The following is a 25,149-nucleotide window of genomic DNA, read 5'->3' on the forward strand; positions in this document are numbered from 1 at the left end:
GCGCTGACGCAGGGCCCCGCCGGCCTCGTTCTGGCCGCCGACGCCGCGCCGAGGCGGAGTAGGATGAGGCCCGCGGCTCGGGCTCCGGCTCCGGCGTCGGCGGGGCCAGCAGCAGCTGAGGCAGCAGCTGAGGCAGCCGCGACGGCCGCGCCCCCCCCTCCTGACCTGGATTAGGCCCGGCCGCTCGGTGGCCGCGCCGCCCCCGGGGGGGCGGGGTGGGGAAGCGCTTCGTCTCCCCGCCCCCCCCGCGCCGCGCAGGAGGCCCCCGCCGCGACCCCGGCCCAGCCCGCGGCCCAGCCCCAGCCCCCTGCCCGGGGCTGGCATGAGCGGCCCCTCGGCGGCGCCGGGGGGCGGGGGAGCCGCCGCCTGAGCCCGGCAGCGCCGACCCCACCTCGCGACCGAGGCTGACCGCGGAGCGTGCGGACGACCCGGTCACCGCTTTCTCCCTCCCCCAGATCGCAGACCCTCGCCCCGGAAGATGGGGAACTGCCTCAAATCCCCCACCTCGGATGACATCTCCCTGCTTCACGAGTCCCAGTCCGACCGGGCGAGCTTTGGCGAGGGGACGGAGCCGGATCAGGAGCCGCCGCCGCCATATCAGGTAGGGAGGGTGTGTGTCGGGTGGGTGGGAGGAGAGGCAGCCCCGGCGAGGTGGAGTGGGCTTCGGGCTGGCCCTGCTGGCCTCAGCGAGGCCTGGCCTGCCGCGGGGGCGTTGAGCTCCTTAGGCCTGGGTCTGAGGGCGTCTGGCCCCAGTCCCTGGATAGGGGCGATCCTTCACCTCCCCTCGGGCGCCGGGTGGGGATGGTACCGTCTGTCCTTGAGTTCAGGGATCAGTGTGTGATCCTAGCCCCTTGGCCAATGTCCGACGGTTCGTGCGTGGAGTTTGGGTGTGACAGTATTTTCCTGCCTTTATGTCTGAATCGTCTGATTTCCTTCTCGCACCGCCATCTGATTATGGGTTCTGGGTAGGTGGTCACCACCCCCACCCCCATATATGTTTTTATACACGATCCTCCTCCCCGTCCCCGTCTCTGTTAATTGGATCCGGTAGGTGTTCTTTTCTCTCTCTACTTGAAGACTGTTGTCCAAAGAGTGATTTTAGTCCCAGCGACATCAAGTTATTTGTTTATATATGTATGTATTGATTTAACTCCTCCTTTTGCTCCTCCCTTGTGACACACCTTTTAAACGAACTGATTTAATAAAACTTGATTATCTTGAACTTTGGAAACCTTTCAGCCTGACTTGGAAACGCCATCTGTTACTCGTGATTCTCCTCCTTTTTTTTTTTTTTTTTTTTTTTTTTTAATCAGACCTCCTAAGCAGGTTTCATTGCTCTTTGCACAACAGCTAGTAGCCCAGATGTGTTACGGAATTAGTAAGAGCTATGACCTCTTGAAAACCTAAAATAGGTATGCAGGTGTTATAATCTCTGTAAAAATATTTCCTCTATTTTTTCCATTTTAGATGATACTGAATAAAACCTTCCCAGAAAAGCTTGAATAGTAGTCCTCAATTTTTTTTTTAAGGGAGTTTAGTTTTTTAAACTCAACTGTGCAGTCTCCTTTGTTGTTTCATGTGGTGACATCATTAGTGTTTTCTTTTCTCATTCCTATGTAAACCAGTGTCTCAGCACGCCAGAAAAACTAGATCACACATGCTGGTTTTCTATCAAAAACTCTTCAAGAGGTCTTTTCATACTTTCATATATACCAGTAAAGTCCGTTCTCTTTTGTGTGTGGTACTAGGAATTGAACCCAGGGGCATTCTACCTCCTAGCAACACCCTCGTCCTATTTTTTATTTATTTTGAAACAGGATCTCACTTACTTACAGAGGGCCTCACTGGCCTCAGACCTAGGATCCTCCTGTCTCAGCCTTCCGAGTATTGGGATTACAAGTATGCCACCGCCACACCCGGGTGTAAAGTCCATTCTGAATTGTGGCTTGCAGAATCCTCCGTGACTTCTCTCACATTCTGCATTCCAGGCCTACCAAATGCATCGGGTGTTCACATCTGCTTTTGCTCCAGTTGCTCTCTCTGTTTGGAGCCCTTCCCCCAAGGTCTGCCAGGTGAACATCTAATCCTCTTTAGGGACTCAGCTCTTCTGTCTGAAGTCTGACATTACCCTCCCCACCCCCAATTCCCAGATACATCCCCCACCGAACCCTCCACACTTACATGAGTAGTTCCTTTAACACTTTAGTGTTTTATCTTTCTTTAGTTAGATTTATTATCCTTGATATTCCCTTCCTTCCCCCATATGTTTCCAGGTTCCTTTGTATCCCCAGCATCTGGCTCACAGTAGGTACTTTGTAGCTGGGATAAAGAATAGAAGCCCTGTTCTCAATGGCTATGCCAGTGATTCATGGGAAAACACCTAAATAATGAATTTATTAGCTTGCATTAAATAGTGTGTGTGTGTGTGTGTGTGTGTGTGTGTGTGTGTGTATTTACACATTTCTCCCAGGTTGTAGAAATTGCCACAGGGGTAGTCTCTTTAATTTTAAGCAGAATCTATCTGGATCACTATCTAAGTATCTTTGAGAGAAGCAAGTAAACTGTTTCTATTTCACTTTATTTGACTCCACCTCCCCCCCCCCCCTGGCATATTATATACTAGACAACAAATGTGCTTAGGTTTCATGAACAAAATTTCTCTGTGTGTGTGGGGGGGTAGATACTGAGAATTGAACCCAGGGACATTCTACCTCTGAGCTCCACCCCCACCCTTATTTTATTCTTTATTTTCAAAACAGGGTCTCACTAAGTAGCTGAGACTGCTGAGAACCTGTGATCCTCCTGTCTCAGCCTCGCAAGTACTAGGATTACAAGCATGCGCCACCATGCCCTGCTCACCCTCTCCCTTTTTATTTTTTGTTTTGAAACAGGGTCTCTCTTGCCTAACTTCTTTCCAGACAATTGAATATCTTTGACTTGTTGCTTTCTTTCTCCTATAATTGAGAGGCTAACTAAGACAGGAGGATCACAGATTTGAAGCCAGACTTGGCAACTTAGTGAGATCCTGTCTCAAAAAATAAAAAGGGCTGGGTGGTAGAACCCCTACCCTAGGTTCAGTCCCCAGTATATACACACAAGGATAGCTGAAATTTATGGAAGCTCTATTTTCTCTTTTCAGAAAGACTAGATGATAATGAGAGTCGGATATGAACAGTTTTTTTGTGTGGGGTTTAATTTAGGAGCATCTACCTCCAAGTTACACCCCCAGCCCTATTTTTTTTTTTTTAAACAGAGTCTTGCTGGGTTGATGCTATTCTCACTACTGGCTGAGGCTGTTCTAGAAACTGTGATCCTCCTGTCTCAGCCTCCCGAGTATGAAATTACAAGCATATGTCACTAATGCCCAGCAAGCATTTATTTGGGGGAATTTTTTTTGTGTGTGGTACTGGGATTGAACCCAGAGGCATTCTACCTCCAAATTATACCCCCAGCCCGATTTTATATATTTGGAAACGGTTTTGCTAGGTTGCTGAGAGCCTTAACTTGGTTTATAAGGCTGGTTTTAAACCTGCAGTCCTCCTGTCTCAGCCTCTTAAAGTACTAGGATTACAGGTCACTATGTCCAACTTGAAGTTTCATTTTTTGTGTTGTGTTTTTTTTTTTTTTTTTTTTGGTGTGTGTGTGTGTGTGTGTGTTTTGTTTTTGGTGGTACTGGGGTTCCTGGAAGCCCTTCTACCTCCAGGCTACACTTCCAGACCTATTTTATACTTTTTTATTTTTCGAAACAGGGTCTCTTAAGCCAGCATGGCTGGCTTTGAACCTGCCGATCCTCCTGTCTCTGCCTCCCAAGTGCGGGGATTACAAGCTATGCACCACCACGCCTGGCTTATATGGTATTTTTGACAGTGGGAATTTTTTGTGGTTGTCCTTTTCTGAAGTGAATGATCCAGATACTGATGCAAATTTTGTATGAATTGTAAGGAGATAATTTCTTTAAAAGATGGGAAATATTTGTAGAAAGGATATTATCTCCTGAAGGGAAAAGGATTTTAGGAATATTTATTTTAGATAATCTGAGAAATACCAATGCCCAGTAAATGATTTTTACTATTTTCAGTTGACAGAAGTAAATTTATTTTGGCACATGCTTCTAATCCCAGTACTTGGGAGGCTGAGACAGAAGGATGCTCCAGCATTCCATCCCCAGTATTACAAAGATAAATAATAAATGGATTAATAAATAAAATTAGTGTTTTCTAGCTGAATATGGTGGGGCACAACTGTAATCCCAGTGCTTGGGAGGCTAAGGCAGGATTGCAGTTTTGAGGGCAGCCTTAGCAATTTAGCAGGGCTCCCAATAACCTAGTAAGACTGTTTCAAAACAAAGCCAAAAAAATTTAAAAGAGCTGGGGATGTAACTCAGAGGTAGATTGCCCCTGGGTTCAATCTCTAGTACTACACACTCAGAAGAGTCTTGTGACTGCCTAGGTATGATGACACACACCTGTAACCCAGGTAGTTTGAAGGCACAGCACACATATATAAATGGTGTTTTTAAGTATCTAGAGCAGTGTTTGATGCCCATTTAGACAATAATTTGGTTGAATGAATTTAAGTGAATGAATATGCTTTGAAGTGGGTGCTATTAATCATAATTGTTATTGATTAGATTATGATTGACTTAAGTTGTTTTTTACTCTGAATATATATTGCCATAGACATTTATTTTATGGGAAAATATTTGATTCTGTGTCCTTAAATTATTGGATAGAGGTAATTAAGACATTTCTTGAGTTAGAAAGAAGAATTAGACATTTGGTACACTTATTCCACAATTTTGTTCTTCCTGAATATTTAGAAATAATACAAGAGTAATCTTTCCATCTAAATCTGTTTTGGGAGGGCAATAAGAGGGAAGAAAAGCTGGGCGGGGTGGACATACTTGTAATCCCAGTACCTGGGAGACAGAGAGGAGGATCACAGGTTTGTGGTCAGCTTCAGCTCCTTAGGCACTGTTTCAAAATAAAGAATAAGCTGGGTGTGGTGGTGCACACTTGTAATCCCAGCATTTGGGAGGTTGAGACAGGAGGATCGTGCAGATTTGAAGCCAGCTGCACTGGCTTAAGAGACCCTGTTTCAAAATAAAAATATAAAGAACAGGTCTGGGGGTGTAGCCCTGAGGTAGAAGGGCTTCCAGGAACCCCAGTACCACACACACACACACACACACACACACACACACACACACACACACACAAGATCCCTGTTGTCATGTGCTTATGTGAGAGTGGTACCCTATTATGAACAGGGTCTAAATTGCTGAGACTGACCTCTAATTTTCAGTCCCTCTGTCTCAGCCACCCAAGTACTGGAATTAACAGGCATGTATACCATACCTGGTAGAGTGACACTCTTTTAAAAGAGCTTAATACTCTTATTAAAAATCACTTTACAATATTTCTATCAAATATATATTAAAGATTAGTATCTCCCACTTTGGAGGATTATATATAGACAATCCCCAATTTAGGATGATTCAGTATAAGATTCTTTTTAACTTTTTTCTTTTGTGGTACTGGAAATTGAACCTAAGGCCTTGCCCTGGCTTATCATTGAGCTACACCTCTACTACCACACCCTCTGCCACTAAGTTCCCTAGGCTGTCCTTGAACTTGCTACCCTTCTGCCTCTGCTTTCTTAGTAGCTGGGATTACAGGTTTGTATCACCATGCCTGTTGATTTTTCAACTTTGTTGATATAAAAAAATGCACACTTGAGCCAGGTGTGGTGGCGCATGCTTGTAATCCCCGCGCTTGGGAGGCTGAGACAGGAGGATCGCACAGGTTTTAATTCAGCCTCAGCTACTTAGTGAGGCTCTCAGCAACTTAGTGAGACCCTGTTTCCAAATAAAATATATAAAAAAGGTCTGGGAGTATAGCCCAGGGTAGAAAGCCTTTGGATTCCACCCCCAGTACCACCGAAAAAATGCACACTCAGTAGAAGATGGACTTTGTTTTTCTTGTGGAGTAGATTTTGCAGTACTGGGGATTGAACCCAGGGGCATTCTACCTCCGAGCTATACCCCCAGCCCTATTTTTTAAATTTTGAAACAGGGTCTCACTGAGTTACAGAGGGCCTCACTAAGTAGCTGAGGCTGGCCATTAACCTGGCTGCTCCTTTCTCAGCTGCCCAAGTACTGGGATTAGAAGTGTGTGCCATCACGCCCGGCTTAGAAGCTGCACTTTGAATTTAAACTTTTGATCTGTTCCTGAGCTTGTACTACGTGAATAAGTATCACTGGTGATACTAGGCAGTGAATAGCAGGCCTCCGCTCCCAGTCAGCCAGGTGATCACAGGGATAGACAACCAGTACTGTAATAGTGCTGTGTTGCTGAGTTACCTTGTTTGGTAGATTAATACATTAAATGCATAAATATATTTTTCTTTTTCTTTCTTTTGTACTGAAAATTAAATCCAGAGGCTACTACACTCCGAACTACTACACTCTCAGTATTATTTTTTATTTTGAAACAGGGTCTCTCTTAAATTGATGAGGTTATCCTCAAGCCTGTAATCCTCTGGTCTCAGCCTCCCAAGTACATGCCTCTACTGAGATTATAGGCATGTACCACCATGCCCAGCATAAATGCAGTGTGTGTGTGTGTGTGTGTGTGTGTGTGTGTGTGTTACTGGAGTTGGAACCCAGGGACTTTCTACCTCTGAGCTACACCCCAGCCCTATTTTTTTTATTCTTTATTTTGAAACAGGGTCTCCTTAAGTTGCAAAGGGCCTAACCTTGAACCACATCCTCCTGTCTCAGCCTCCCAAATGCTGGGACTACAAGCATGCGCCACCAGGCCTGGCTCTCCCATGCCTTTTGATAAATACAAGTGAAAGTTTAAAATTAGAAGATGCCAGGTATAGTGTCACACACCTTTTTCGCGAGGCTGAAAAAGGAGAATCAAAGGTCCACAGCCAGTCTCAGCAACTTGATGATGTCCTCAGCAACTTAGCAAGACCCTGTTTCAAAATAAAAAGAATAAAATAGGGCCGGGGCTTTAGCTCAGAAGTAGAATGTCCCTGGGCTCATTCCCCAGTATCACCCCCCCCAAAAAAAATATTTAGAAAAGAATAAGCTATTAATAGGGTGGTGAGTAGAAGTTTCTCTTTGGTTTGGGATTAGATAAACATGGGTTCAAACTTTTGCTCTGCCACTTACACATACAAAATATGAAAAAGGAAAGAGTTTATCAGGTTATGTTTTAAGGAACTTCCTTCACAAACTATCAAAACGTAATTTCAATATTGAATATTGAAATTGTGACTGAATAAAGCTTTTTTTTATTTTTTGGTACTGGTGACGGAACCCAGGGATATTCTCCAAGCTACACCCCCAGCCCTATTTTTTTTTTTTTTTTTTTTTTTTTGGTGGTGCCGGGGATCGAATCCAGGGGCATTTTACCTCTGAGCGACACCCCCAGCCTGATTTTTTTAATTCTTTATTAGGAAACAGGGTCTTACTAAGTTGCAGAGTGCCTCACTAAGTAGCTGAGGCTGGCGGTGAACCCAGATCTTCCTGTCTCAGCCTTCCAGTACTGGGATTACAATCGTGTACCACCATACTGTGCCCAACCCCCAGCCCTATTTTTTTAATTAATTAATTAATTTATTTATTTATTTAATTTTTGAAACTGGTAACTGGGGATGGAACATAGGAGCAGTCTACCTCCGAGCTATACCCCAGGCTTATTATTTTATTTATTTTGAAACAAGGCCTCACCAAGTTGCAGCAGGCCTTACTAAGAAGCTGAGGCTGTCTGCGAACCGAGATCCTCTTGTCTCAGCCTCTCAGGTACTGGGATTACAAGTGTGCACCACTACGCCTGGCCTGGATGAAGCTTTCTTTAAGGTACTTTTGTTGTTAAAAGATATAGTATATTCTGTAGAACTCATTAAAAAGTAACCTGGTTATAGCTCAGAGGTAGAATGCCTCTAGATTTCATCCCCAGTACCGCAAAAAAAGTAACCTTTAAAATTTTGGAATATAGCCAGGCCTGGTGGTGCACACTTGTAATCCCCACGCTTGGGAGGCTGAAACAGGAGGAGTGCACAAGTTCGAAGCCAGCCTCAGCTACTTAGTGAGGCTTTCAGCAACTTAGTGAGACTCTGTTTCCAAATAAAATGTAAAATAGGTCTAGAGTATAGCCCGGAGGTAGAAAGCCTCTGGGTTCCATCCCTAGTACCACTCAAAAAAAAAATTTTTTTTTTTTAAATATAAAGCCCAGCGTGGTGATGCACACTGTAATCCCAGTATTTGGGAGACTGAAACCAGAGGATCATGGTTCGCGGACAGCCTCAGCTACTTAGTGAGGCCCTCTGCAACTTAGTGAGAGCCTGTTTCAAAATAAAGGATAAAAACTAGGGCAGGGGGTATAGCTTGGAGGTCAAATGACGCTGGGTTCCATCCCCAGACCTACAAAAAATAATTTGGGGGGAATATATTGATTTAAAAAAATTTATTTTGAGGGTCTGGGGATGGAACCCAGGGCCATTCTACCACTGAACTACACCCCTTGCCCTATTTTTTATTCTTTATTTTGAAACAGGGTCTCACTAAGTTGGTGAGCCTCACTAAGTAGCTGAGACTGTCTGCGAACTGCGATCCTCTGGTTTCAGTCTCCAGAATGCTGGGGTTACAAGTGTGTGCCACCACGCCTGGCTTATTATTTATTTTTAAACATTTGGAATTGTAATAATGTATTAAGGTCTCTTTTTTTTTTTTGAGTCTTAGGAAGTTAAATTCAGGTAATTAAAGATTTTTAATTTTGTTTACATTTTTGTGGAAATTCTCCCCCAAATTTATTTCACAGATCATAGTCTTTAACTTTTAAAAGGCTTCTTTCCCTTTGATTTGGGGCTGTAGCTCTTTTTAGCACTTGCCTAGCATTTAGGAAGCCCTGGGTTCAAACCCCAGTATGACCAGGAAAAAATTAAATTCTACCCTCTCATTGAGGTAAAGGTTAACTCCAGTCTTGTTAATAAAGTGAAGCCTTCCCTAGCCATTTCTTCTTACTCCTGATTTGTCCAGTATGGCTTATTGCCTGTAGCATCTTAATCTTTATCTTTGAAGATTCTCTGTGGAATGGAAAGGCATTGTCCATTTTTGTAACATCCATTGACTATTTCATGATTGCCTAGTTTAGAACCATGCCTTCTTGTACTGTTCCCTAATTGAGATTTTTCTCCATTCCTGTAGAAGTAATTTCTCTCCTCTCCCAGTTCCATAATGCTAAATAGTCCTGTCCCAGATCAGATCCCTTGCTTCTTAATCCTTGAAGATTCATGAATAACTACTGAAGATCTCTAAGATTATTATTTTTTTGGTACTGTTAATGAACAGTACCCAAAAAATGGGATCATTCTATCTCTGAGCTACACCATTTATTTATTTATTTATTTATTTATTTATTTATTTATTTATTTGGTGGCACTTGGGCATTCTACCTCCAAGCTACACCCCCAGGCCTATTTTATTTTTATTTGGAAACAGGGTTTCCCAAGGTTGATAAGAGTATCAGTTCTTGCTGAGACTGTTCTTGAACCTGTGATCCTCCTTTCTAAGCCTCCCAAGTATTGAGATTACAAACCTGCGTTACCATTCCTGGTTACACACCGTTTTTATTGTTATTGTGCTGTTTTAAAACAGGGCCTTGCTAAACTGATGAGGCTGTCCTCAAACCTGTGGTCCTCCTGTCTCAGCTTTCCAAGAACTAGGATTAAAGGCTGTGTGCACTCTGTCCAGCAGTCTGCCTCTTTACATTCTCTCTCAAGATACTTCATTGAAATGCAGCAGTGTGCTATTGTATACCTCTGCTTTTCTGACTCTGCTTGTTGTGTTACCTTTGCCTAGTATACTGGGCATGTCTCCTCCCTCTCTCTTTTTATTGGTACTTGGAATTGAAACCTGGGAAGCTCTACTCTACCACTGATTGATATCCCCAGCCCTTTTTTTTTGCAGTACTGGGAATGGAATCCAGGGACATTCTACCTCTGAGCTACACCCCCCACCCCCAGCCCTATTTTTCTTTCTTTCTTTCTTTTGGTGGTACTGGGGTTCCTGGAAACCCTTTCTACCTCCGGGATACACTCCCAGACCCTTTTTTTTTGAAACAGTCTCTTTTTTTTTTTTTTTTTTTTGGTGGTACTGGGGTTCCTGGAAGCCCTTCTACCTCCGGGCTACACTCCCAGACCTATTTTTTATACTTTTTTATTTGGAAACAGGGTCTCCTAAGCCAGCGCGCGCGGCTGGCTTTGAACCTGCGCGATCCTCCTGTCTCTGCCTCCCAAGCGCGGGGATTACAAGCGTGCGCCACCACGCCCGGCGAAACAGTCTCTTAAGCCAACTGGCTTTGAACCTATGCGATCCTCCTGTCTCCGCCTCCCAAGCGCGGGGATTACAAGTGTGCACCACCTCACCCGGCCCCAGCCCTATTTTTTTTTTCTTTATTTTGAAACAGGGCATCACTAAGTAGTAGCTGTGAGGCTGTCCATGTCTCCTGTCTCAGCCTCCCAAATGCTGGGATTACAAGCATGGGCCACCAGGCCCAACTTTCCCCCGCCCTTTTTATTTATTTTAAAACAGGGTCATACTAAATTGTTATGGTTGCCCTCCAGCTTGGGATCCTCCTGCCTCAGATTACAAGGCTGCATCACTATATCCAGCCAGTATGCTTTTAATTATTCCCAGTCTAAATACTAGTATTCAGGATCCAGCTTAAATGCCATGCGTTTATGAATTCTCAACTCTGCAACATGAACTTTCCTTCCTTTTTTTATTTTTTTCCTTCCTTTATTTTAATGCAAAGTAGGCAAGCAACAGCCCTTAACAATGAGATATATCCTTAGCCCTAAACATTTTTTTTTCCCCTTTCTGGGGATTGAACCCAGTTGTGCTTTACTACTGAATTGCATCCCCAGTCCTCTTTATTTCTTAGTTTCAGGCAGGATTTTACTAAATTGCCCTTGCCCCGGCTGACCTTGAACTGCTATCTTTCTGACAGCCTCCTAAACAGTGGGATTTAAAAGCCTTTGCCACCAGTTTTTTTTTTTTTTTTTTGGTGTGTGTGTGTGGGGGGTACCGAAGATTGAACCACATTTTTACCTCTGAACTACTCCCTCAGCCTCTTTTTTTTTTTTTTTAATGGTATTGGGGGTGGAACCCAGGGGCTTTTCTACCTCCGGGCTATACTCCCAGACCTATTTTATACTTTGTTTGGAAACAGGGTCTCACTAAGTTGCTGAGAGCCTCACCAAGTAGCTGAGGCTGGCTTCAAACCTATGCAATCCTCCTGTCTCAGCCTCCCAAGCGTGGGGATTACAAGCGTGCGCCACCACACCCGGCTCCCTCAGCCATATTTTATTTTGCAACAGGGACTCACTAAGTTGCTGAGGCTAGTCTCAAACTTCAGTCCTTCTGTCTCAGCCTCCCATGTACTGAGATCACAGGTATGCTCCACTACATCCTGCCCCAAACTTTTCTTAATATAAGTTGTTTTAGCTCTTTGTTTTCTACTGTTAGGATCTTGCCTTTCCTATTCTAATTGTTGGTGTCAGTGTCATATCACTACAAGAATCCAAGTCTGGTTCACTTTTATTTGTTTTGTGGTACTGGGGATTGAACCCAGAGACATTCTTTCTTCAAGCTATACCAGCCCCTTTTTAAAACTTTTTGTTTTGAAACAGGGTCTCGCTAGGTTGCTGAGGGTCTTGCCACGTTGCTGAGGCTATTCTCAAACCTGTGATCCTCCTGTCTCAGCTTCCTGAATACAGGAATTGCAGGAATGCACTACTGGACCCATTCATGCATGTTCAGAGGTAGAACACCTCTGTGTTTGAGTCCCACTACCATAAAAAACAAAACAAAGAATCATTCTTGTGCCACATGAATTTGTTTTATTTATTTTGTTTTACAACGGTCTCACTAGATTCCTGAGAGCCTTACGACCTGCTGGCTGTCCTCGAACCTGCAATCCTCCTGTCACAGCCTTCCAAGTACTGGGTATAGTTACAGGTGTGTTCCACCATGCCTGGCTTGAATTTTTTGTTTGTTTGTTTGTTTGTTGTTGTCTTGTTTTTTCATTTTTTGCAATTCTGAGGATTGATTCCAGGGGCATTCTACCTCCAAGCTACACCCCCAGGCCTATTTTATTTTTTATTTAAACAGGGTCTTGCTAAGTTGTTGGGGCTGACTTCAAACCTATCATCCTCATGTCTCAGCCTCTCGAGTGCTGGAATTACAGGCTTGCTCCACCATACCAGGTCTGTTGCTGATATTTAGAAATGCAAGCTGGAGCCGAGTGTGGTGGCACACCATTTGAGAGCCTGAGACAGGAGAATCCGGGTTCACGGACAGCCTCAGCTCCTTAGTGACACCCTTTGCAACTCAATGAGACCCTGTTTCAAAATAAAGAATAAAAATTAGGACTGGGGGTGTAGCTCAGAAGTAGAATGCCCCTGGCTGCCATCCCAGTACCACCAAAAAAAAAAAAAAGGAAAAAAAAAGAGAGATGTAAGCTGGGCCTGGTGGCACACACTTATAATCCCAGTACTTGTAAGGCTGAAACAGGAGGATCTCAGGTTTGTGTCTAGCCTCAGCAACTTAGTGAGTCTCTCCGTAACTTAATGAAACCCTATTTCAAAGTTTAAAAAATCCGGCTAGAGGTGTAGCTTTTTCTTTTTTTTTTTTTTTTTTTTTTTTTTTGGTGGTACTGGGGTTCCTGGAAGCCCTTCCACCTCTGGCCTACACTCCCAGACCTATTTTATATTTTTATTTAGAAACAGGGTCTCTGAAGCCAGCATGCACGGCTAGCTTTGAACCTGCGCGATCCTCCTGTCTCCGCTTCCCAAGCGCGGGGATTACAAGCGTGCGCCACCACGCCCGGTGAGGTGTAGCTTTGAGGTAGAATTTCCCAGGTTTCAATCGCCAGCACTAAAATAATAGTAATAATAAGAAGAATGCAGTTGATTTGTATATTTCTGTAACAAGCAACCTTGCTAAATTCATTTGAGGAGGTTTTGCTTAGAGTTCTTAGGATTTTTTGATGTTTGGTTGCCTGATTGTAATTCATGTTTTTAGGGTAAATTTTTATAATGCAACTAAAGTCCAATTTCAGGTGTCGATTCTAAGACTGATTCTCAGCTAGGATTTTTAAATTTTTCACAATTCCGCTCCTTTTTTTCTCTCCTTACTCCCCAAAAAATCATTGAAACAATGACTTCTGAGCAGATTTTCATCTCATTTTAGTGATCCAGAATTCTTAATAGATAACTAGTTCATTATGCTGTGGATATTGTAGAACTTGGATCCAGAGCATGTCAAATCATTGAGGGCAGTTTGTATTAGTGGGGTCTCTTCTGCTGTGAATTCTCGCACCTGCTATTTATTCTGTTCCTTCTTTATGTTGTATTACACTTTCTGCTACGTGGTACCTTTTCTACTAGTTGCATATTAGAAAACCAAATGACCAAGATTGTCAAAATATTTTCTAGCAACTGCCAGTAGATCACAGAGGCAGTGATGTAAGGAACATTTTTGTTTGTGAGCAAATATTTAGGGTTTGGCTACATGAGTATCTTGTATTTTTTTTAACTAAAAATATTCTTTTTTAAGTTAGGAGAAAATTTGCTGAAGTCCACTTTGTGTGTGTCTGTGTGTGTGGTGTGTGTGTGTGTGTGTGTGTGTTTGTGTATTTTACTGGGGATTGAATCCAGGGCATTATTTTAATGCCATTATTGGTGCATTATAGTCTGTCATCATAAAGTAATTCATGTTGACAATGACATGCTTGCGCACAGTACTCCGTGCCCCCCACCTCCCCATTTCCCTCCCTCCCAGTACCATGTCCAGATTGACAATGTTATATGTATACATAGTATTTCCATTACTGAACCTCGGTCTTCCTCCTCCCCTCCCCTTTCTCCTTGGCTCCACTGAGGATCTCCTCCATTATCTGGAGTCCCTCTGGTAGCCCAATGCTCTAGCTTTGAGCATCTTAGAGATAACTTGTCCCTTCTCTTCCTGTGCTTGGCTAATCTCATTTAACATAATATTCTCCAGGTCCTTCCATCTTCTTACAAATGACATAATTTTGTTCTTTATTGCTGAATAGAATTTCATTGTGTGTATTTCCCATAATTTTGTAATTGATTAATCTGTTGGTGGACACCTAGGTTGTATCTCAGAGATACAGTGCCCCTGGGTTCAATCTTCAGTACCGAAAATTAAGTAAGTAGTTATATATATTTTTTATTTTGTTTTTCTGCGGGTCTGGGGGGTGGAACCCAGGGCCATTTGACCTCCGAGCTCCACCCCCTGCTCTATTTTTTTATTCTTTTTATTTGAAACCGGGTCTCACTGAGTTGCAGAGGGCCTCACTAAGTAGCTGAGGCTGTCCACGAACCACGATCCTCAGGTCTCAGCCTCTCAAATGCTGGGATTACAAGCATGAGCCACGACGCCCGGCTAGTTGTATGGCTATTTAAAATTAAGATGAAAGATACAGCTTGGCTATGAAATGATTGGAATCCTAATCTCCTAGTGGGGATACAAGGTGGTTCAAGTGCTTTGTGCTATAGTCGGGCAGTTCTTGAAAAGGTTGAAGTTTTTGCACTCCTATATACCCAATATAAATGGAACATACGTTCAGACAGAACCTTGTAAGTGAATTTTCATAACAGTCTTATTCATAATAGACAAAATTTAAACATCCATCAATGGCTACATAAAGTGTGGTGTGTCCATAAAATCAATTTTTTTGTGTGTGTGTGTGGTACTGGGATTGAACCCAGGGGCATCCTACCTCTGAGTTGCATCCTAATCCTATTTTATTTTTTATTTTGAAACAGCCTTGTTAAGTTGTGGAGGGCCTTGCTAAGTGGTTAAAGATGACCAGAAACCTAGGATCATCCTGTCTCAGCCTCCCAAGCATTGGTGTTATGAGTATGCTCAACATACCTGGCTCATATAATAGAATATTTAACAATAAAAAGGAATGCCATTCTGGTACATGCTAGAGTGTGGGTGAACTTCGAAAGCATGCCAAGTGAAAGTCCAGCTACAAAAGCCTACAGTTTACATGATTCCACTTATATGAAATGTCTAGAATAGGCAGTCTTTAAAGACAAAAGGCAGTTTAGTGATTACTTAAGGGGGAGTAAGGAGTGAGTGCAGTGGGTACAGGATTTCTTTTAGGGGAAATGAAAATATCATAAAATTGACTGGTAATGATTACACTAAATTCTACTGAATCATGTATTTTAAATCGGTGAACTGGGCTGGCCATAATAACTCATGTACTAAGTCAGAGAAACATCTCTTGCTGTATAAGCAGTCTGGATATCTGCACCCATGACAATTCTTTTTTTTTTTTTTTTTTTTGTGGTACTGAGGATGGAACCCAGGGGGGCATTTACCTCCAAGCTACACTTCCAGCCCTATTTTTTTTTTTTTTATTCTTTATTTTGAAACAGGGTCTTGCTGAGTTGCAAAGGGCCTCACTAAGTAGCTGAGGCTGTCCATGAACTATGATCCTCCTGTCTCAGCCTCCCAAATGCTGGGATTACAAGCGTGCACCACCATGCCCAACTACCCATAACAATTCTTTGTGTCAAAAAATTACAACTAGTTTATTTATAGATATAATTGGCTTTTATTTTGAAATTTGGATTAGAGCACTTCTGTTCCACAAAATACAGTGAGAGCTTCCAATTGGATAGTAGCAAAACAGAAGGTGGGTTTTATAAGGTGAGAACAACAAAAAAAAATGATTGGTTAGCCTTAGTTATTTCAAGTGACTTTTTTTTGTAAAGCAGATGGGATTTGTATGTCATTGCTTGATAAAACTGGCTTCCTTGGGGATTTGGCTATTATCTTTCTCCTGATTTCTTGGAAAGTTAAACAACTTAGTTTCTGGCATCGGGACATAGAATTTCAGCACAGGTGACTACATTTTTACTTGGTCTTTGTATAAGTGTCCAGTCCAAACCAATGGCCTCTTTTTTTTTTTCTTTTTTCTGGTGGTACTGGGGTTCCTGGAAGTTCTTCTACCTCCAGGCTACACTCCCAGACCTATTTTATATTTTCATTTGGAAACAGGGTCTCTTAAGCCAGTGTGGCTGACTTCGAACCTGTGCAATCCTCCTGTCCCTGCCTCCCAAGCGCGGGGATTACAAGTGTGCGCTGTCACGCCCGGCCTCCAGTGGCCTCTTAGACATTTTATTTATCCCAGTTAAGGAAGTGTTATTTTCCCCTCTGAAAACCAGTTTGTGTGGAAGGATAGAAAAAGTATTTAATTTAATTTATTTATTTATTTTTGGTGGTACCTGGAAGCCCTTCTACCTCGGGCTACACTCCCAGACCTATTTTATACTTTTTTATTTTTGGAAACAGGGTCTCTTAAGCCAGCGTGGCTGGCTTCAAACCTGCGCGATCCTCCTGTCTTCACCTCCAGGGATTACAGGTGTGCAACACCACGCCCGGCCTTAGAAAAAGTATTTTAATTCAGGGAAGAAAGTGGAAGTGGTGCTTAGCTTTCAGTAAAATTACTGTAGCCGGGTGTGGTGGCACACGCTTGTAATCCCCGCACTTGGGAGGCAGAGACAGGAGGATCGCGCAGGTTCGAAGCCAGCAGACCCTGTTTCCAAAAATAAAAAAAGTATAAAATAGGTCTGGGCATGTAACCCGGAGGTAGAAGGGCTTCCAGGAACCCCAGTACCACCAAAAAAAAAAAAAAAAAAAAAAAAAACCAAAGAAACTGTAGAAAGGGTGGCTCATTTTAATGATAGCTGTGGATTGGAGTTAGTAAAACAGGTGCAGTAGCACACACTGAAGGCTGAGGCAGGAGGATCTCAGGTTCGAAGCTAGCCTCAACAATTTAGTGATGCTTTCCACAACTTAGTGAGGCCCTGTTTTAAAAAAAACGGGTGTGGTATAGTTTAGAGGAAAATGGCCTGGGTTCCATCCCTCATACTAGACAAACACACACACACACACACACACACACACACACACACACACAAAAGATAATTTGTTCCTACACCCAAAATATGATCACAATCATAGTGGTCTTAAAGATTTAGAAGAATGAATAATTTTTACCCCTAGTACCTCAAAAAAAAAAACAAAAACAAAAAACCACCAACTTTTAAAAACAAACAAAACAAACCTGAGCCCATCTCCCTGGAAGCAATATTCTTTTTCAAACAAGCTGGCCATTTTAGTTTGTAAACTTTTTTGGTGGCACATGTGTATAATCCCAGAATGTGGGAGGCTGAGGCAAAGGGATTGCAAAATGTGGCCAGTCCCAGCAATTTAGTAACACCCTGTTTAAACAAAAAAGAAGGGTTGCGGGTGTAGCTCAGTGGTAGAATGCCCCTGGGTTCAAGGTGTGTGTGTGTGTGTGTGTGTGTGTGTGTGTGTGTGTGTGTGTGAGAGAGGGGGGGAGGGAGAGGGAGAGGAAGAGGGAGGGAGGGAGGGAGAAATGATACCATTTCTCAGTATCATAGATGTAGTGCTTGCTTTCTCTATATGTGTAATTGTTTAGGAACTCCATGTAAATGCTAGTCTTTGGGGGTGTTTCTGTTGTTAGGGTCAAGATTAATGGAACATCAGAACTAAAATACACATTGAGACAAGCTAATTCAAATCCTCCTTTTTTATGGCCTTAAGTGTAAGTCTGGCAAAATTTAGAGAAAACATTCCCAGTAGGGGACTGCAGCTGTGGAGGGGGTGGTGCCAGCAGCAGCTCTTGAGGCTGTAAGAAAAATCAGAAGAGCTGGCTCTTATTTCTTACTGGATGAAAAGATATAGCTTTTGGTGACAAGCTGCATTCTTTAGCAGTGACTTTATTTTTCCTTCACCACAAATCAGACTTGTACTATTTCCAGCCTCAGCACATTACTTAGGCACTTCTCCACTGCATTGTTTCTGAAATTGTATCATGTTTCCTAAATTGAATCCAACCTTTAATGGAATGCCTTTCAGATGGACACATTTTACATTTTCATCTTTCTTGGTTTTCTAAATTCCCTAAGATTAAGTATATTCTTAATAACATTCATCATCTTATACTGGAATGCTTTAGAGATTTTCTCATCAGGTCAGACTTTGCCGTGTGTGTGTGTGTGTGTGTGTGTGTGTGTGTATTTCATTTCCTTTTGACTTTATAATCCTATGTTCCTTTTATATTATACCCTCTTCCATGATGCTACATTTTCCCTTCATGCACATTTTAATTTTAAATTATTCCTTTTTCTTTAGGACAAATGCACTTTAAATTCATCTGGAGTATTTATTTATTGCATGCAGACTTATGTGGAGAACTAAGAAAGCATTAAGGAGAATATTGTGTTTATTAGAAGTATTTTTGCAACTGGGCGTGGTGGCACAGGCTTGTAATCCCAGCAATTGGGAGGCTGAGACAGGAGGATCGCGGTTTGTGGACAGCCTCAGCTACTTAGTGAGGCCATCTGCAACCCAGTGAGACTCTGTTTCAAAATAAAGAATAAAATCTAGGACTGGGGATGTAGCTTGGAGGTAGAAAGCCCCCTGGGTTCCATCCCCAGTACCGAAAAAGAAAAAAAAAAAAGTATTTTTGCGTCTCTGTGAATTCTGTCTCAATTTAGACTCACATCCAGGTGTGATGGCGCACACTTGTAATCCTAGTACTTGGGAGGCTGAGATAGGAGGATCGCACAGAAGCAGCCAGCTTCAGCTACTTTCTGCTACTTAGTGAGACTCTCAGCAACTTACTGAGACCCTGTTTCTGAATAAAAGATAAAATTGGTCTGGAGTGTAGCCTGGAAGTAGAAAAGCCCCTGGGTTCTATCCCTAGTACCACGGGAAAAATAATTTAGACTCACAAGGCAAAATTGTGTTTCTTACTAGTGATGAGGACATGAAACGTATGTCTATATGACACTTAAGTAGATCATGGATAAAGTTAAGGGGTGCCCTGCCGCCCAGCTACATCCCCAGCCCTTCTTTTTTTCTATTTTGAGACAGGATCTCACTAGGTTACCTAGAGTGGCCTGGAACTTGTGCTCCTCCTGCCTCAGCCTCCCTAGTCACTGGGGTTACAAGCTCACAGAGCCAGCTTCAACAAAGATACTGTGTTTTGCCTTAGAGCTCGGAGGCCTTAAGGAACATGCCTAAAGTCACATATTTGTTTAAGTGCCAGTGCTGAAATCCCATGAAATGCCTGTGGTGTTTCTACTTTCCTTCTCTGTCACTAATCTAGATAGGGAGCATAGAAATTCTGTGTTTGAAAAGGATGTGGAAGTATAAATATATAATTTTGTTTTGGATCTGTTGAAGTTCTCTTAGGATGGAAAGGTAGAAATTTGAACGTCAGCAAGCTAGGTGTTATCTGTCACATGGAAAATCAGTACTGTAATGCATATCAAGTTTCCCTTTTTTATTTTATTGTGGCTAATCCCAAATAATTAGCAATTTTCTCATAGCATTTCATAGCAATTTTTTCAAAGTTCTGATAAGTTACATGACCTAGATTACAGGAACATGAGTTTTGATTTAGAATGCTTGAGTCCCATGATGTGTCAGATACTGTGCAGGGTATGTAGTATACATTGGGAAGCAAAGCAGCCAGGCGCAGTGGTGCTGCATGCCTGTAATCTCAGGTACTGGCAAGGCTGGGTCAAAAGAATTGCAAGTTTAAGGCTGGCCTGAGCAGTTTCACAAGGCTTAGTCTCAAAATAAAATAAAATAAAATAATAGTAAAAAGGCCTGAGCAGTAGCTTTTGAGTGGTGGATTACGTCTGGATTCAATCCCCAGTACTGTGAAAAAGGGGAAAAAAGGAAAGAATTACTTTTTTAGCCCAAGCTAAATACAAATAATACTTTGTATTCATAGATGAGTACAGCTAGTTGAATCAAAGGTTATTCTTGCTGTGATATATATCCAAGGACCTTTCTATTTAGAGATAGCCAATTCCCAGGCACTTTTTGCCTGTCTTCTTACTGTAGTCTATGCTTATACCCTCTTGAAGGCCAGGCATTTTTATTAATTAGCAACTTAGTACATTAGTGACTTAGATTTTCATAAGCTGATTCACAAGAATTGTTTTTGTACTAAGTGTCCTTGTGCATTGGAAATGATTGGTAAACTTTATTTTCCACAGGCTGTCAAAAGTCACATTTAGGTTTCATATTTGGGGTAGTGGGAGGTGGCACAGCTGTAAGAGGAAGGGGTCTCAGGTAGACGGGACAGATGTTGTGAGTGTAGAAGAGGCCATGAGAGAAGGCCAGCAGGTTGGAAAGCAGTGCTTTGAAGGCAGTCTATGCAGGGCCTTGCAGGTTTTGTTAAGGATTTTGGGCCTCCATTCTATCATCAAATATGGGAGAGTAAGAAAGTGATGGGAACACAGTTCAATTCCTAACTCTTCTTGAAAGACCCTGTTTCAAAATACAGAATAAGCTGGGCGTGGTGGCATGCACTTGTCATTGCAGCATTTGGGAGGCTGAGGCAGGAAGATTGTGGTTCACAGTCTCAGTTACTTAGTGAGGCCCTTTGCAACTCAGTGAGACCCTGTTTCAAAGACTAAAAAATAGGGCTAGGCTGTAGCTCGGAAGTAGAATGGCTTGGGTTCCATCCCCCAGTACTGGGGGGGGGTCAAATTACACACACACACACACACACACACACACGCGCGCGCGCGCGCGCGCGCGCGCGCGCGTGTGTGTGGCTAGGGGTGTAGCTCTGAAGGGGCCTGGGTTCAATCCCCAGTACCACAGTGTTGCTTTCATCAGTCCAGTGCATTTCTTTTTATTTCTTTTCTTTTTTTCCTATGTGTGTGTTGGGTGGTATGGTACTGGGGATTGAGCCCAGAAGTGTTCTATCTCTGAGCTATAACCTCAGACCTATTTAATTTTTGTATTTTTAAACAGCCTTGGATAAATTGCAGAGGCTGCCCTCAAACCTGTGATTCTCCTGTATCAGCCTCCAACATACTTGACCTGCAGGCATGCACTCTGCTAATCCAGGGTATTTCTTAAAGTGAATTTTGAAATGCTCTTCTACAGTCATACACTAGAGTTGTGTAATAATAGCAGCTAACATATATTATCTGAGCTTTTATGTGTTTGGTGCAATGCCAATAATATTTAAATTCCCATTTAAACCGAGTGTGTTGGCATACACCTGTAATCCAGTACTTGGGAGGCAGGACAGGAGGATGCCAGGTTGGAGGAGAGTCTCATCAAGTAGTGAGACCCTAACGAGACTCTCTTTCAAAATAAAGAAGAAACTAGGGCTGGGGTTATAGCTTGGAGGTAGAATAACCCCAGGTTCGATCTTCAGTACCACAAAAACAAATAAGTAAGTAAAATTTCCCATTTAATTTTTTTTGCCGCCCTCCTCCTCCTCCTCCTCCTCCTCCTCCTCCTCCTCCTCCTCCTCCTCCTCCTCCTTCTTTTTCTTCTTTTTTGTACTAGAGCTCAAACCCAAGAGCATTCTACTGAGCTACACTCACAACCCTCTTTCATTTTTTATTTTGAAACAGGTCTCGCCAAGTTGTTGAGGCTGGCCTGAAACCTGTCATCCTCCTGTCTCAGTCTCCCAAGTACTGGGCTTACAGGCGTGCACCATTGTGCCCAGTTTAAAATCTCCATTTAAAGGCCGGGCGTGGTGGCGCACGCTTGTAATCCCTGCGCTTGGGAGGCGGAGACAGGAGGATCGCGCAGGTTCGAAGCCAGCCGCGCTGGTGTAAGAGACCCTGTTTCAGAAATATAAAATAGGTCTGGGAGTGTAGCCCGGAGGTAGAAGGGCTTCCAGGAACCCCAGTACCACAAAAAAAAAAAAAAAAAAAAAAAATTCCAAGTGGACAAAGTGAGACTCATATAGAAGTTAAATAATGTGGTTGAAGTTATATAGTTTTTAAGTGATAGAACAGGGATGATCTTTTGGCCGTGTGTGTGTGTGTGTGTGTGTGTGTGTGTGTGTGTGTATATGAGGATGGAACCCAGAGGCTTTCTACCTCCAGTTTACACTCCCAGACCTTTTTTATACTTTATTTGGAAACAGGGTCTCACTAAGTTGCTGAGAGCCTCACTCAGTAGCTAGGCTGGCTTCAAACCTGTGCGATACGCCTGGCTCAGGGATGATCTTTTTTACTCCAAACCATGGAACTTTCCTGCAGTGAAAAATCACCTAATAAGTATAAAATTTTAAAGCAGTGAATCGAAAACAGTGGTGCCCACACCATATTTATGATGATTGATGACTAAAGGGTCACTCCTAGCCGGGAATGGGGTGGGGGGTACACCTGTAGTTCCAGTACTTGGGAGGCTGAGATTGGTGGATCACAGGTTTGAGGCCAGCCTTAGCCCTGTTTCAAAATAAAAAGTAGGGCTGGGGTGCAGCTCAGGTAGAAATGACCATCCCCGGTACCACACCAAACCAAAAAAAAATTGTATGTATGTCATATTTTTACCTATGTGTCAGATGTCTAAATGTGAATTTTTTGGTATGTTTTATTCCAGAAGTTAAAAGTTAAGGAAATTCACTCATATGTTGCATACTTACCCATATTACTTTCTTTTCTTGGAACTTCTCCCCTGCCCCAACCAGGAAGTAGATCTTGAAATAATCTTCTTTTAAATTTATTTTTAATATTTAGGAACAAGTTCCAGTTCCAGTCTATCATCCAACACCTAGCCAGACTCGGCTCGCAACTCAGCTGACTGAAGAGGAACAAATTAGGATAGCTCAAAGAATAGGCCTTATACAGCATCTGCCTAAAGGAGTGTATGACCCTGGAAGAGATGGATCAGAAAAAAAGATCCGGGAGTAAGTTTTAATAAATTTATGTTTTGGAGGTGTATTTTTCAGAGGTTAACTTTTTGAAAAATTTGCTTTTTCTCATATATTCTGAAAGTCTATGATATTGACCATATTGGAACACCTTAGTTAATTTAAAGGAATGCTTAAATGTAGCAATGAGGAAGAATTTTTGTATAAAAATAGCTAAGAATGATGGTGGGAATTTTCCTACATATGGTGCTTGTCCATTTGAATGACCCTGATAGCTAAACCATTCACCTATGTGCCTTAACTGGTTTTTGGAACGTAGTTTTGCAATTTTTTTTTTTTTTTTTTACAGAAAATTGAACCCAGGGGCATCCTACATCCTCAGCCTTCTTAATTTTGAAATAGGCTTTTGCTAAATTACCATGTGCTAGCCTCACACCTCTGATCCTTCTGTCTCAGCTCCCCTTCCTAAGAACTGGGATTACAAGCGTCTACCACTGCGCTTGGCTTGGCAATATTTCAGTGATCAGTACCCTGGGAAAAGCACTATACTCTTTGAGACATTAGTCCTGAGGATTTACACAAAATGTATATCTCACCCCCACTAGAGCTTTATGCACAAAATATTTACCACAGTCTTAAAGAAAAAGTTTACTTGTGAGGAAGTTTTGTCTCCAGAGTTTATCACTGTCTGTGAGAATACCCAATGAAGACCTCCTTTCTTTAAATTGAGACTAGCCTCACCAACACAAACATAATCCATAATCTAATTTTTATGTTAATGTTTAGCTCTTTGAGCAGTAGCACTATTTAGTGCTAGTCCTTAATAGCTATCTAGTAAGTTGGATGGAATTAGTTGTGTGTGTGTGTTACTGGGGATTGAACCCAGGGGCATTCTACCTCCAAGCTACACAGATCAGCCTTATTTTTTATTTTGAAACAGGGTCTCATTAAGTTGCAGGGGGACTAAGTAACTGAAGCTGGCTGTGAACCTGTGATTTCCTGTTTCAGCTTCCAGGGTACTGGGATTACAAGTGTGTGCCACCACGCCTGGCTTCAAATGAGTTGTTATTGTTTTGTTTTTTCATGATACTGGGGGTTGAATCCAGATGCATTTTACCTCTGAGCTATACCTCCTGTCCTATTTTATTTTTATTTTTGAAACAGGGTCTCCAATTACTGAGATTACAGGCAGACTCCACCAGGCCCAGTTATTAGTTCTGTTTTTACATGTAGTTATTAAATGAAAATTATTTTATTCCTGATTACACTAAAAACTATAAGGAAATAAATCTGAGCTGACTGATGCTTTCCTATTTAATGCATCACATTCTCCTGCAGGTGTGGTGTGTCTTATAAAATGTAGCTGTGTTAGCCGGGCGTGGTGGTGCACGCTTGTAATCCCAGCGCTTGGGAGGTGGAGACAGGAGGATCGCACAGGTTCGAAGCCAGCCTCAGCTACTTAGGCTCTCGGCAACTTAGTGAGACCCTGTTTTCAAATAAAATATAAAATAGGTCTAGGAGTGTAGCCCAGAGGTAAAAAGCTCCTGGGTTCCATCCCTAGTACCATAAAAAAATAAATAAAATAAAATGTAGCTGTTTTGTAGGCACAGCAGCAAACTTAGTCCCTAGTTAGATCCATTTCTTTTTTATCTGTTTATTGCTTTTAGGCCCAGCAAATTCCTGGGAGAGTGACATAAGAGAATATGGATGGATCAGCTCTTATTAGGAAAAAAATTTCTGTTTGCATACTTTGGTAATGAGGTGACAGGCAAACCATTCTAATGTGTTGTTTAGAATAACATTGTATCTGTAATGAGATTTAAAGGGTATTCTGGATTAGCCAGTTATCTAAAAAATGCCTTCTAATTTTTTCACTTCCACAGGTGTGTGATCTGTATGATGGACTTTGTTTATGGGGACCCAATTCGATTTCTGCCGTGCATGCACATCTACCACCTGGACTGTATAGATGACTGGTTGATGAGATCCTTCACGTGCCCCTCCTGCATGGAGCCAGTGGATGCAGCACTGCTTTCATCCTATGAGACTAATTGAGCCAGGGTCTCTCGTCTGACTTCAAGTGAACCATCATTTTTGGTGGTTTTGATCTTTTGTCATTGAGCCCAAAGAGCCAGGGATTAGGAATTAAGATCGTGCACAAAAGTTTTCCTAAAAATTCCTGGATGGCTGCAAATGTTGAGGAAAGTTATGTGATATTTTAGAAACTTAGGGGGGAAAAGTAGGATGGTATTTTTATGTAAAGCCTTGACCCAGTGTTTAAAATATAATTGTATTTAGATCTTGTTATTGCTCCAGTACATAGGAATTGTGTAAAGTGTTGCAGCAACTGTATATGTTAAAT

At 42.4% G+C, this 25,149-nt stretch overlaps 1 protein-coding gene across 1 annotated transcript; it reads left to right on the forward strand.

Annotated features, from left to right (window-relative positions):
* Nucleotides 1–478: 478 nt before the first annotated feature.
* Nucleotides 479–24,842, forward strand: RNF11 (ring finger protein 11; the record flags this gene model as incomplete). The annotated part of the gene is made up of 3 exons (XM_080693366.1): nucleotides 479–601; nucleotides 22,654–22,823; nucleotides 24,671–24,842. 3 exons carry the CDS (start codon nucleotides 479–481, stop codon nucleotides 24,840–24,842), a joined length of 465 nt encoding a protein of 154 aa, XP_080549492.1.
* Between the last annotated feature and the right edge of the window lie 307 nt (nucleotides 24,843–25,149).

The sequence above is a fragment of the Muscardinus avellanarius genome, assembly GCF_963383645.1.
Source record: "Muscardinus avellanarius genome assembly, chromosome: 3".
Lineage (NCBI taxonomy): Eukaryota > Metazoa > Chordata > Mammalia > Rodentia > Gliridae > Muscardinus > Muscardinus avellanarius.